Source organism: Octopus sinensis, linkage group LG7 (genome assembly GCF_006345805.1).
Source record: "Octopus sinensis linkage group LG7, ASM634580v1, whole genome shotgun sequence".
NCBI lineage: Eukaryota > Metazoa > Mollusca > Cephalopoda > Octopoda > Octopodidae > Octopus > Octopus sinensis.
Window position 1 is genome coordinate 111,638,167 of NC_043003.1, and position 15,256 is coordinate 111,653,422.

The 15,256-nt window shown below is 34.6% G+C and overlaps 1 protein-coding gene across 1 annotated transcript in view; it reads right to left on the minus strand.

Moving 5' to 3' along the window:
- LOC115214517 overlaps positions 1-11,895 on the minus strand; it is a 147,548-nt gene extending 135,653 nt beyond the window's left edge. Inside the window, exon 1 of the mRNA XM_029783716.1 lies at positions 11,598-11,895. Within this exon, the coding sequence (XP_029639576.1) occupies positions 11,598-11,895 (298 nt within the window). The remainder of the gene's footprint in view (positions 1-11,597) is intronic.
- Positions 11,896-15,256: the final 3,361 nt, after the last annotated feature.

The window sequence follows — 15,256 nt, forward strand, 5'->3', positions numbered from 1 at the left end:
AGATAGAGAGAAAATGAGAAAGGAGAAGGAGAGGGTAAGGAGACACACAGAGAAAGGTGGGGATTATGATACTGGAAAAGCTAATTGCCCAGATACGCAATCACAAACACACACACATACATAATAAAAATGCAAACACAACGCACGTCATCTTAATCTATTTCGCACCACACGATGGAAGCCAATACTAAATATGAGAGAACAAAAGCTCCTCTGTCGAAGTCAAGAGATTTCTTCGAGTAAGCGGTGGCGGTAACTGTTGTATCAGTATATGCAGATGTATTTGCAATTATGTAATGCGTACCTAACACCTTATTACGCATCTGTGTGTGAAGATTATGTATGTATTCGTTTCTGTGCATCTATTCCGTACATTCACAGATTGTGTGTAAGTCTTCAGTTCAGGGACCCCAAAAGACGAAAACCTCTAATGTTTGGCATATTTTAATTGGACTACTAATCAATTTTATTTTTGGAGTAGGGTTCAAAGGGGATATATTTTGCTCAGAGTCAGCTAGCATTTCCAGACCTTTAGTCAAATTTGATGTCACCTTTATAATAGGTAAACATGCAAATCTACAAATACGGTATAACATTTTTTAATGAAATTTTCCACAGCTGCTATTTACTCTTTAACGTGCGGATATATTCTAAATTTATAGTGATCTTGTAGAGGCAAGAGGACTTATTTCAACAATTGCTGATGAGGAGTTTGACATCCACACTGATGATAAATGTGATACTCACACTGATGATCAGCACACTAATTAATATTGTACATTACAATCTTTATATCATTTATTAAGTAAATATTTCCCGCTCTCAGAGAGTAAGGGCGAAATACCTCCGGCCTAGTAGTTAGGACGAGGCACTGGCGATCGCTAGATCGTGATTTTCACTCCTCAACAGGGAAGTGCGTTGTGTTCTTGAGCAAAAGAGTTCATCTCACGTTGTTCTGCCATCACTTAGACACCTGATGGGTGATAGGCACCTATTCAGACAACGTCGATTTGATGAAGTGAGTGAGGTAATGTGCGGCACGAACATTTGATCATTATAATCAAATCACTTGTGCAGCTCTTTCGGCTAAAGCTGAATGCTCATATATCGTCTTCAACGGGTGAGCACAACATTCCATTTGAGATAGAACCTGTCATTGATACTAATTCACATGTAGTTGTTGGTACCTTTCTAAACCTGATATCCAGACTACCGAATTCTTGAAATGTCCAATTTATCAACCTAAAATTTTGGTAGTAAAACTAGGACTGCAGAAAATATTGAGGCGTAGAGCTTTAATGTATTGTGACAATTCTAGCTTCTATTTCTTCTGAAGTATGCTGAGATATTCGTTTGTCATTCTAATCTTATTCGGAGTACCAATATACGCGATAATGTTAATGATACCGAGGTATTAGAAACATTCGTCCTTCGAGATGGGTAAGATATTTAGGCCATTGGTATGTGCGCTCTTTGTCTCTGTGTAAGTCTAGCGAAGTCCATTACGAAATAAGAATACTTAAGCCGACGAAACACTCTTCCTATATCGTGCAAGAAATTTTGTCTGGAATCTGTTTTCTTGTGTCTTGGATATAACTTGAGACAAGGAACTATATTTGATTGATATTAATTTTCCACTCTTCTTCATTTCCTATAGAGTAATATGCATTTCCTTAACAGCAATGACAGGGGTTTTCTGCGAGGAAATTACTGGCAAAATTTCTCCCTGAAATATTCACTTCGATAGAGTAATGATTGCTGTAAGGAACACTAATAGTAGCATTTGTTCTTGTCAAAGGCGGTGTAGGCTATGTTGTTTTACGTTTCTAAATGACCTTGACTATCGCAGTTGGAGATCTGTGGAGGTGCAGTGACTCTAGTATCGATGAGTGAACTTTGCGCTAATTAGTTGTTCAAATTTTCAAAGAATCTAATACGTTTTTCCCCAAGAAAAAAAAAATTATAATTCTGAATTTTAAATAACATAATAAAGCAACAGTTACTTTCTTTTAAATTGTTTATCACCAAATTTAGGTGCAATTTTGAAATAACTTTTATTTAGTCAAAAATAAATGACAGAAACATTTTAAAATTTGCACTAAATAATTTGTAAAATATCTAAGTTCGTGTTAATAAATTGGAACATTCTGCTAAGTCGAAAATTTTTTAGATGATGTAATTTGCATAATTAAGGGAAACCTTTTATTTTATCAAGGTGAAATCAACGACATCTTACAGTGTAGCCAAATAATTGCCACAGTTCAGAAGTGATGCTTCGTTTCTTTAAGGAGAGTGTTGTTGAGGTGAAGCTCGTGGGCACAACTCAATACTCTTTTTTTGATTCCTGGTTGCTCTTCAATCACATCGATTTGTATTTCACAGTGCCCATGTGAACATGCGTTCAAGCGACATATGTACAATATGTATATCTGTTGTTTCTATGAAATTGTGTATGCATATAGATGTAAATCCTGAGGGTTATCAATTCCAGAAAATATGGTGATGCCCCTTAGAACAAAAATACTCCGAATATTGATATTATGCGTAAACAGGTATTTGTGAGATAGAGGGCCATATCTGATTTTTGATTCGTTCAAAGTACATGTTAATGAGTGAACAAAGGCGTTAGTGGCAATTACTTACGGTATTGATGCTGCAATGAAAATTGTGCTAGTATTGATACCAATTATAAATAATATTTATTTCAAATTTTGGCACACGGCCAGCAATTTCAGATGAGGAGATAAGTCAATTACATCGACCATAGTACTCAACCCTTAGGTTTTTTAACGACCCTGAAATGTTGGAAAGGGAAGTCGAGTTCAGCGGAATTTGAACTCAGAACGTCAAAACGTACGAAATGCCGTCATGGTAACAATTCTGCCACCTCTCCCTTATAAATAACATTAGAAGTAATAAAATAAAACGAAAAAGTTTGTTTCATTAGTTACAAGGGTAATACTGGCGTCATATCAGTGATGATAAAAATGAAGAAAACGATGAAAGGGAATTTAACAAACGAATGCATTTACAAGTAAAAATAAAAAGAACAGATAAACAAGCAACTTTAGAAATGAATATTTAATAGATGAATTTATGTGGGCGGGGAGAAATACGATAGAAAAGGCATTGGTGGTGGTGGATGCGGTTGTGTTGGTGACGGTGGTGTTGTATTGGTTGTTCTTGTTGGTGATGGTCGTGGTAGTAATGGTGTAAATCTAGAATGAAACATAGAAGTTATCAATAATAAATCTATAAAAATAGGATGAATGTAAATATTCGAGTTTATGTTCGAATTCATGGATGTATAAATATGTACGTACAGGGTGTCAAAAAAGAGGTATACACACTTTATAATCAAAAAAATTGTTTACTTTTCAATTAGTTTTTTAAAAAATTAAATCAATTAGAAATAGTGGATGGAGTCAGATTAAGATTTGGACAAAGGTAATTTATCTTCAAAATGCTACAGGAAGCTCGAAAATGCAGTCAACGTGCAAAGAATGTTTAGTTAAAAGTTTGAAACAAATCCACTATAAATAGAATTAAAGCTAAGTTATAAGCAGATGGAAATGTCCAAACTGTTGACATGGAACCTTCTAGACGAGTCGCACAAAGCAAAAAAGGGAACTAGAAATTTAAACCCAGAATTCAAAAAATCTGTGCAAGCAAATTATGAGTTAGGAATTTCCAAATCAAGCGTGCATCCTGCTTTGATGCACTCTAATTGAGAAAATTACATGCCAAGAATAATTAATACTTAAAATGAAGATGATACAGTCCGAGCAGCGGAGTTTTTAGAGCGGTACTTGATAACGTGTGTAGAAGAGACACACTGGCCAAAAATAGCTGTTTAGAGTAATGAGGCACCATAAAAGTCAAGGTTTAATTAATCGCCACTATTGCACTTACTTAGGACACGGGAACCCGAATATTTCGGAGGAACATCATTTTAATTCACCGGGAATTACCGTGTGATGTGACTTTTCAAAAGGATTAATTTAGACGACGTTTCTGTAGCAGGCTGCATCTACTTCAAATTACTGCGACTATCTTTCCTGTCATACAATGAAGGGGATTTCTGACGTGTGTTGAGTTTTATTTCCAGCGATATGGGATAATCCTGTACTACTATAGTAATGCAAGGACCATCTACGCTGAGAGTTTGCTATGCAGGTAGACAGGACGAAGAGATTCGACAGAATGTACACCGCGTTCACCAAACATCGCACCACTATATTTTCCATTGCAATACTTAGAAAATAAGATTCAAAGTGCAGAACCGGTAGCAATTGAGGAAAAAACATTGAACAAGAATTTACAAAAATCTCTAACCCTCCTTGATTTGCTCATTTTCAAGAAGCATATACTCGGAACGAATATATCATATAAGGCATTCAATATGTCCCTTATGCGTTCTGGTTTCAAACGCCAGCTAGATGACGTTAACAAAGTGATAAAATAGGTATTTGAACCGAAGTCGTCGAATATACTCTATAACTTTGAACTCCAGCTTTGCTGGAAAACGAATGCTACAACTAATAAAACGCACGTGCATCAGCAATGTCTGTTTATATGCTGTCACTAAAGCAGCGGTACTCTCTTTTTTAAATTATGAAATCAATATTGAGAAATGTTCAGCACATCTCCTTTGAGATTTGTTAACAAGTAAAATGCGTAAAATGTTATTGGATATCTGAATGAAACTCCCGAGAGAAAGTGTGAATCTCAACCTCTGATGCAGTTCACAACTTTGCGCTAATTACTTCTTCAAATTTTCAAAGAATCTAATACATTTTTCTCCAACAAAAAAATTATAATTCTGAATTTTAAATAACATAATAAAGCAACTGTTACTTTCTTTTAAATTGTTTATCACCAAATTTAGGTGCAATTTTGAAATAACTTTTATTTAGTCAAAAATAAGTGAAAGAAATTTTTTAAAAATTGCACTAAATAATGTGTAAAATATATAAGTTCGTGTTAATAAATTGGAACATTCTGCTACATCGAACATTTTTTAGATGATGTAATTTGCATAATTAAGGGAAACATTTTATTTTAGCAAGGTGACTATGTATGAACATGCATCCATTTACTATCTGCATCTTATTTATTTATTTTTTCTTTTGCATTTCTCTCACAAATCATTCGTTTTCTCAAGCTCCTAATGTCAAATTCGTTTATTTTCTCACAGTATGCTCTACTTTTCATTTTCTTTCATTATACAAAACACGAAACCTGATTTAACAGCTTTATTTATTACTATATTTTTTCTGCAGTTTTCGTTTAATACAAATGACGTTTCTGTCTTGTCTTTGATATTCGGAAACCATTCTGTTGTTTCCCCACCTCTTGTATAAGTTAGTTTCTCTAATGCATTTAATTCCTATTTTTTAATCATTGTAATATATTAAGGCAGTCCTTTAGTGCTTTTCATATTCCTGTATGAGACGACGCTAATCTTTCCCTTAGATTGCATTTGGGTATTTTCTATTTTACCATTATTTGTCTGTACTGTTCGCCTTTTAAACGAAGCCCTGCACTCACTCTGATTAGAGTTTATATATGCTATCTTTATCAGCTTTAGGTTGGTTCCAAGTAAGTTTGTAGAAGAACTCTCATTCACTACCTTCCAATTTCTTAGACTGAAACTGTAGTTTACAACTATGGTAGCTAGTGATTTTATACTCATATGTTTTATTACATATGCTTAAATGCGTTATTCAAAATATAGAAATATTAATTTTTTATTTCCAACACAGAAGATCAAAGTATTTGTTTCTTTGAAAAATTGAAATAATCACCTCAGAGTTGTGAACTATATGGAATGTTAAGCTCCATAATTCCTCACATGAGTTTCATTCCTGCATTTCATGATGGTTTATATTTTTTTTGTTTTTTTTAATGAATCTTAACAGAAAATATCCAAATATTTTACAATTGATTACGTAATTTGAAAAAGAAATTCCACTGGTTTACTCACATCTTATAAACTAGCATTAAAATTACTTGTTCCTCATGTAATCTGTTATTCTTTTACGGTTTCAGTATTTGGTTTTGTGGTCATGCAAGAGTTCTTACATTATAACATATAATGTTCAATGCTTAATGTCAGCTTGACTTCCTTTCTGATTCTTCTCTTTCCTTTCACTACGTTGCAGTGGATGATTCTACTTTATTATTCTCTGCTTTCAACGTGTGACTCTATTTTCCATTATCAGGCTTAATCAATTTCCTTTTCATACTAATTTTAAGAAATTGTTTACTCCTATACACATTTTATTTCCCAGGTGAGTTTATGAAAACTTTTCCATGCTGATTATGAAATGTGATAAATAGTTTTAATTCAACCTTATTAAAGAGATATATTACCATCTATTTTTAACATGTGGCTGCTTCCGTTCAAGAGGTGTGTTAGTGACGGATAAGTGAGAAAATAGTAGAAAGGATACGTTTTCGCTCGGAGCGATTACTGATATTAGTTTAAATAATTTTCTTTTGCTTTCTTTTTGTGGGCATTTTCCATATTAGAAATATATGCTTGGTGTCTAGTGTTAGCAATGTGCTAATTATTTTTATCGAATGTTTAAAATTTCTAAGAGCATCGGGTCATATTATTTTGTTTTTCGTTCATTAACACCTAAACTAGCTTTCATTTACCCTTGTTTATTCTAATTGTGTTAGCTAGCAGATATTCTTCACTGTCATGAAACCATTTTTAGTACACTTTCGGCTCCTCTGTTAAACAGTTATTGTGGTTCCAAGTGAGCTGAAAGTGTATTGGAGAATATCGACGTAAGGGATTTGTAGATTTTGGGGAACAATTCTATAGACTTGTAATATGGATACTCTACTGTGTTTTGCTTTTAAGAATTTAGGATTATCAGAGCCATTACGTTGCCATTTGTGATTTTTACAATCATAAATCCTCAAAACCCCATAGCTTCTTCATCCATTAATCTAAGCAAACATATATTTCCCAAGCTCACGAACGATCAGATTTATCACTGCGGGCGTATTTGAAAATAATTCAGATCATATATTATTGTTTCCTGGAAGAAGTAGATTTTATAATCTAATATACATGACGGGTTCGATTCTTAATTTATCTATCCTATATTTTAACTCGTGTTATTTTTTTGTTTATTCTATGCTGGCAACTTTTCTATTGAGTAATGCTATTTGCTTTACTAAATCACAAACCGTTTTGTTGTGAATATGCATACGTTTGGAAAACTGCTTAACAGGGTAATAGAAGTCAAAAAGCGTAAATCTGTGCATTGTTCTCTCCTTTGCATATACAACTGGTAATCCATATTGGCCTTTAAGAGGACAACTCTTTAATATACATCTACAAATCATGTATTATTTCAGTGCCTTTGAAGCATTTTAACGAGTTGTGATAGATGGCTTCTAGGTTTCACGTTGTCAGCTGTTTTAAATATTGCATAACGCCAAGAGGAAAAGCGATCGGATTTACCGGCAACCACGAAACGGTGTTACTTGTATTATTGACATGGAAAGTGCTATGCGCGTATACAGAATGAATACTGATTTCAAATTTTGGCACAGGACCAACAGTTTCATATGAGGGAACAAGTCGCTTACATCGACCCCAGTGCTCAACTATCACCTATGTTATCAACCTTGAAATGATGAAAGAGTTGATAACATATGTACAAACTGAACTAAGAGCGTAAAGACACAAAATGCCGTTACGCATTTCGTCCGATGTGCTAACGATTCTGTCAGCTCGCTGCCTTATATGAGTAAAGAGTAAAGAACCCCTTTGCTGATGAATGACCATGGGATTACACCTAGAAAGTCGCTCTCCGAGGCATAAGTCCGGGTGAGGTTCTTTATGGAAGACCAGCAATATCCCATGCATACGAGCCACCACCTATGTTATCCAGGGGAAAGGGAAAGGCCGATACAGCTTAGCACCAGTGACATAGCAGCTCATTTCTACAGCTGAGGGTGCAGAGTAGAAGATACAAGCCCTTGTAGCGCCAAGAACCACCTGAAGACTTGCTACAGTGGTATATTAGAATCAGACAAAACATATCATTAACACAGACAGGATCCGAAGTCATTCATTTTAGTACAACTCTAGTCTAAACTTTAAAATCCTTCAAATACCCGAATTGCCTTTACTCCCTGGCCCGATCCTTTGATGATAGAAGAAAAAACAATGAAGAATAGTCCACAGCCGGAGGAAACCACATTAGCAAGTAGTAGGATAAATATGTCAAAATATGACAAGGAAGAAAAAAGTTTCTAAATTGTTATGGAGAGCACAAATGGGCATAAAAGGAGTATTTGATAAAATAAACAGTGAACCACAAAAAGCTATGTTGCATTACAAAAATAGTGATTATAAAGATTAGGATGATGATATACATCCTCATTAATGCGGTGATTTGGCAGAATTGTTATAAAGCCTGGTAAATGGTTCAGCGGCATTTCGTTTGCCTTTAACTTCTAAGTCCACATTCCACCGAGGTCGACTTTAGCTTTCATGCTTTCATGATCGATAAAATAAGTACCTGTTCAACACTGGGGTCGATGTAATCGATTTATACCTTCCCCAAAATTGCAGGCGTTGTGTTAAAATTTGAGTCCAATATTCATTGTCCTTTTAAAAGTAAGTCGTAATTTGATACAATTGAATCAACCAGAGTTTGATTCAGGGGGTTGTGTATTTGTGATAAGGAAAGCGACTGGGGTCGAAATATAGGAGAGAGACAGGATGTTGATGAATAGAAATAATTCAAGAATATCATAATAAACAAAAATAGTGATATCCTCTGACTAATTACAACTTGGAATGAGTTAAAATGCACTAGCGGCACATTTGTTTCCAGGACAATGCTGTAGGTGTAAAGGCACACAAATAGAGATGACAAGTGTTCGAACTCATTTCTACTAGAGATTTTCAAGTTTTATTTTCTGCTTAAATAAATATCTTACTTTAATAAATGTGTTGCGTTATAATTATTTTTAAATTTATTATGTGTGATTACTTGTAATTTCATTAACTTGGCCCTGCTTTAAATGCACAGCATCTCTTAAACTTCTCTTCGTTTTTATGTAACTTGTTTTCCACACTCTAGACATATTTTATATCTCCTGTTCATCACGCAGTGTACTTTGGACAGCTTTGACTGGTTATGTACAATACAGATAAAACAATCACTATCATCATCATCATTATTATCATAATTCATCATTATCACCATTACCATAAAAACCATTATCATTATCAGCTTACTGTACTTTCTGCCACTTTTTTTTTCACTGTAATTCACACCAGGTAATGAATCATCTTATATCTCCTTTAAGTCTTCCATTAACTAGTAGAACAATTTGAGATGTAATATTTGTTTTTAGATTTTTTCTTTTGTTCTCTGTGTGAATATGAAGACACTGTGACTGTGAGGCGTTGCAAATCTCAAGCAATTAATCTATATAAAGACTACAATAAACAAACTGAAAAATAAATAGAGCTTTATAAATTAACGTAACAAAGAATCATGTTTCCCAGTTTGAAATAAATATGCTTCAGTTATTAAATTAGAGGTGCAAGGAAATACATTACAGTATTGGAAAGAAAGTCTGTATTGCTGTATTGAAATTCAATAGGAATTATAACGTGCAGCAAAATGCTTTCAATTAGTGCGCAAGATTATAAAACCCAATATCTGTTTTGGGATTTCTAGCAGCTCCATAAAATAAGCAGACGCATATTAGTTAATTTGTATTTGTATGATCTAAAAACGTATGAGTATATGTGTGAGGTGTATAGGAGAAATATGAGTATGTGTATGCCTTCAGAAATAGTAAAACGTAAGAAATGAGTTAAAACTATGTGATGGAGTATGAAAGGAAACTATATATAAGTTTAGGTGAGGATAACAGTTTCGATCGAAAAGAAAGACGAAGAAATCGGCGGTGGTAACCAACAATTCCAGTGGAATAGAAGCAGAAACATGATGAAAAAGAATGAACACTGTTACAAAAAGTAACATTTGTATATATCATTTTTAATAGTGTCCCTGTGATAAGTCCACCATATGGTGTCGGAGTCAATCCTAACTCGAGCGAGTATATATATTCCACTATAGCTTCGGGTCGACTAGAGTATTGGAGACACATAATGAAAGAAGCCTGTCATATGTGTGATTATATATAGTGAGTCATCACATGGAAAATAATGTTTTTTTAATTGCATGAACTAAAATATTGGTGGGAAATAATCTACCTCCATCAATTTGCTATAAACGCATATAGTAACGTCACCGTGTCCTTATTCTTAGTACAAAGTTTGAAGAGTGCAGTTTGATTTTAACTGTTACATTTTCAATGTTATAATGGATGTGAAATAGGTGCATATTCGGCATATTTTGCTGTATGAATTCAGTAAAGGCAACAACGCAGCAGAAAGTGCAAGGGATACCAATGCAGCATATGCAGTACAATATGCGAAAGCCAGTGTCAACAGTGGTTCCAGGAATTCCGAGCCTGAAACTACAGCCTAGAATACGAGCTTCGTCCTGGAAGATCTGTAGAGCTTGACGAGGACGTCTTGCAAACCCCGGTGAAACACATTCTCATCGTAACTGTTGAGGAACTAGCAGAGGAATTTGGATTTGATATTTCAACTATTCATCGACACCTGCGTGCCATCTGGAAAGTCAGCCAATTGGGGCAATGGGTCCCTCACAATCTTTCCGTGTCAACTCGCATGCAGAGAATAAATGTGTGCTGTTCTTGCTGCCACGTCTCACAAATGAATCTGGATCATAAACAGAGAGCTGGTAACTGCATTAATGCATTCGATACCATTTCTGAAAGGCTAAATATCGAAAATTGAAACCAATGCAAGTTGCATCGAAGGGAAAGCTCAAAACAGCAATGAGTAAATTGCGTAATGGCAATGCATTTACAGCAATGAAACAGTTCATTTATGATAAAAGATAATCCCTTTAGACCAGTGTTCCCCAGAATTTTCGCAGCAAATTGCAATATCACACATCTATCGGTCAAAAAATGATTCATCGCCCACTTGTGTAAAAAAAAAACCTGACACAACACCACCAACACGAAATCCCCCAGGGCCCCCTGCATCATTTGACACACACACAATATATCGTAGATTCCTTGCCCTCTTAGTGCCGTTTGGACTAAATATGCTGTTGTTTACAAATGCCTTATTGTGGGTTTAGTGTGGCCAATAGTGTGAATAAAAGTCTGATGTTAAATCTATGTTATGCAGACACGCGCTTTCTTTTACACTGATTTTCATTTTCCCCAAATTAATGATTGTATTATAAAGGAAAATAATAAAACGTTTTTTAATGAGAACCATGTGTCTGGTGCAATCCAGCTAGTGCAGATACATTCGGCTTTAAACTTTAGCAGCAAGTTTCCTCCTTCTATCACACCCAGTCCAATTCTTTTATGGGAAAATAAATTTCCAACATGGTTAAAACAAGATTCAACAAGGAATGTGATCGGGAAGTCACGTAACAGTAATTTCAGATGTTTCCACGGATTGGGGTTGGAATTAAGTATACTCTGATGGTGCCACAAACCTTTCCTGCCATTACGGCAATATCGTACTGTGGCGTCATTTTCATTTTGTAATTCTATCAATTCCTCCTGAACATCATCCTCGCAATGGTCTGCTTCGACCTCAAACGGATTGTTATACCAAATTGGAATATTCAGTGCAATAACATCATGAAATCGCTCCACCATGTTATCGTGCAATGATTGTAAATAGCTGCGATATGTAGTTAAATCCTCATCGATTAATTCATCTTTCAAAGAATCAAGTTGTGAAAATTGATGGAACTGACGTTCTGGAATGTTAGTCTTAAACAACACCATTTTCAAAATGAAAGTAGTGATAAATGATTTACAATCAACAAGAATTTTTCTGTTTCTTTGCAATAACTAATTCAAATCATATAGTTTTGTGAATATATCACAAAGAAAAAGATATCACACCTTGGGGCCCTCAATGAAGCAAATAGTGGAGTGCCTTCAAAGAAAAAGATATTATATAAATGAAACATCTCAATAAAGCGTAAAACACAGCTTCCTTTTGACAGACTCTGCACTTCGGTATGGTATAAGAGTTAAGTAGGCTCCTCATCATTTCGCAGACAGAATTGACGGACAATTCGATCAGACTGTTCACAGTCTTGATAACTAACTGTAGAACACCATTCAAGCTACAGTTTTCCATGTATATATATATAATATATATATATATATTATATATATATATATATATATATATATATATACAGAGATAGAAAGAGTGAGACATAATGGGTAAACCCTAGAAATCAATATATAGAATGAATAACTTCCAATATATGGGGAGATGGATTTTTCTGATTTCTGGTAACATTAGAAGGTTTCGCCAAAACTACTCGATGAGTTGTTACTTACGATTGCCGTCCTACATTTGTTATGATATACCTCTAAGAAAAACACGATATAGGAGAAAATTAAGATTCTACAACAAAGGCACCGATGGAATAAAGGAATGTACTAAGAACAACAATCATAGCAATAACCGCAGTATACTAGTTAACGGAAAAAGAACAAATAATAGCCAGCTTAGGTCTAGAGGAAAGATAAGGATAGGAAGTTCGAACAATTGGAAAATAACCACAGAAAACCAGCTAGTATGAGGTTAGGAGTGGTTTTAATGGGTTAGGCGCACATAAACTATTATGTAACTGTTATGACATGAGTTGCACAAGTAAGGTATAAGAATAGTATTACTCAAATATTTGGATATGGTTATCTAGAATAGCATTTCGCAGAATTAAAATTTTCCCACACAACGCACTCCTACTACTCCAAACGTAGTTACGATACTAAATGAACACATTAACCTATGCAGACGATTACCGCCGTCAACTGTGGCACTATGAACTACTCTGTCAACTACTGATAGTTCACAGTTTCTTTATTTTATTGATATGCGTTAGTTCACTTTCAGTCACTTGTGCTGGTCAAAATCCTTCCAGAACGCTAACTTAAGTAATACCCGAAACATTATTAGGCTTACTTGGATAGGGGAGGGAACCGCTATGAAAACCAGTCCACTAGAAATACACAAATAAATAAGAATTCTAATGACAAGAGAACCAAATATAAAAACCTGGGAAATAGGTTAAATACTTATACTATGTACTTAACGAAAACTGCAGACAACCATACCAGAATGTTCTAGTCAAAATATAACAAGTAATATCGAGTGGTATATAATTTCCTTTGGAAAGAAAATTCTTTCCAGCATTCTTAAATTGTTCTACTAGGCTTTGAAAAATATTTTCCAAAAAGTGGTAAATATTAGCCGGAACCTTGCGCAAATAATAGCACACAACGCGAGTAAGTAAAGATATTTGCATGAGAATACTGCCAGTAATAACCTGAATATAAATAGTGAATTAGCAGTAAATAGTAACGATGTAAATATATTTGGGAAAAACAGAGACACGAAAAATAGCTATAAGGGAATCACTAATCAAAGGAATACAACTGTAAGTAACTCAAACGTGAGACTAAGAAGAGAAGGCAAGAATGTTAGAAAGTGCAAAACCTAGAATGTCAACAATGAAAATATCGGAAACATCCTGGAACATAGACGAAGATAGTTAGAGATTACCAGAAATGAAAACAAAATAGAAAATAATCATAGATTTACAAGGCTAATGACTGTGATTGCGGAATGGAGAGGTAATGTCCCTTAAATTCCGAATGTAAGGTTAAAAATGTGGTTACAGCATATGAATCAAAGTAAATTAATTTGGCCACTGAAGGATAGTAACAAAATATATTCAATTCGCTGGGGTATTGCTTAAAGCGTCTTCATGCAGGAAAATATACTTTAAAAATATTCAAATAAACGTATTACACTTACTATAGTAAGAAACATTATTAATTATTAGAATAAAACTTTTGAAACCGAAAAGCAAATAATAAATCAAAATTAATTGAATGCCTCTAAAACTAAGAATTTTCTCCTTGAGTAGTAAAGTTCTTATAGTACTAAAGTATGAGCCGAAAATTTAATCCAGCCTTGACCTGTTTTTAGGATTATATTTCGCTTCACTTACCACACTTAATGGAAGCGAACACTACGTCGATGCCTCAACAATTATTTATAGTTACACCTATGCCAGCAAAAAAAAACATTTTATTAATTCAACATGTTAATTCTTTTATTCAACGTGCTCATACCTACAAAGACACCAAGATGAATATCTAACTGTGCAGTCGATGCAGCTGAAACGGGCGTAAGTCCAGAAAAGAATGCTGTAAATAAATGATTAATGAAATCATAAATGTGAAATGTCTTGCAAGAGTGGCTGCGTGGTAAGACGCTTGATTTGCAAACACATGGTTCCAGGCTCAATCCTATTGCTTGGCAACTTGTGGGTGGATTTGGTAGGGAAAACTGAAAGAAGCCCTTTCGATATATGTATAAAGAAATAGGTGTTTGTATTTGGGTGTCTATGTTTGTCCCCCTCCCACCATCGCTTGACAACCGATGTTGGTGGTTTAGGTCCCCGTAACCTAGTGGTTCGGAAAAACAAATCGCTAAAATAAGTACTAGGTTAGCGACGAATAAGTCCCCAGGTCGATTTGTTCGACTAATGGCAGATCTCCAGCATGGCCGTAGTCAAATGACTGAAACAATTGAAATGATAAAAGAATATATGAAATATTTTATAATTATATACATGATTATAGTCAGGAGTCAGCAAAGTGCCTCGCCACATACTAAATTAGAAAGGAAGCTAATGTCTTTTCAACTACCAAAAGAATCTTCGAGACAGTAACACTCTTTTATATGTACGTAAAAAGAAAAAATTACGAATATACAACAACTTAGGTTCACCTGATATTATCTATCTTTTTGAACAGTAAAGTAGGACTGCAATCATGTGAGACGACTCACCGAATAGGTTTGGTGAAGCGTTCTAATGTTACCACAGATCAGAAATATTCATCTCCCCATACAACGCTAGTTATCCATTCTATATATTAATTTCCAAAGTTTACCCCCATTTTTATTGTTATTTTCTTACGATAGAAATGATTTGAATAATTCTTGTTTGCTCTCCTTGTTCATACATATATATCCGTGTAGGAGTATATGAGTTGTGTGTGCGCATCTTGGTACGCGTGCGCATGTGTATAGCTGCTCATCGGCTTGTATATCACA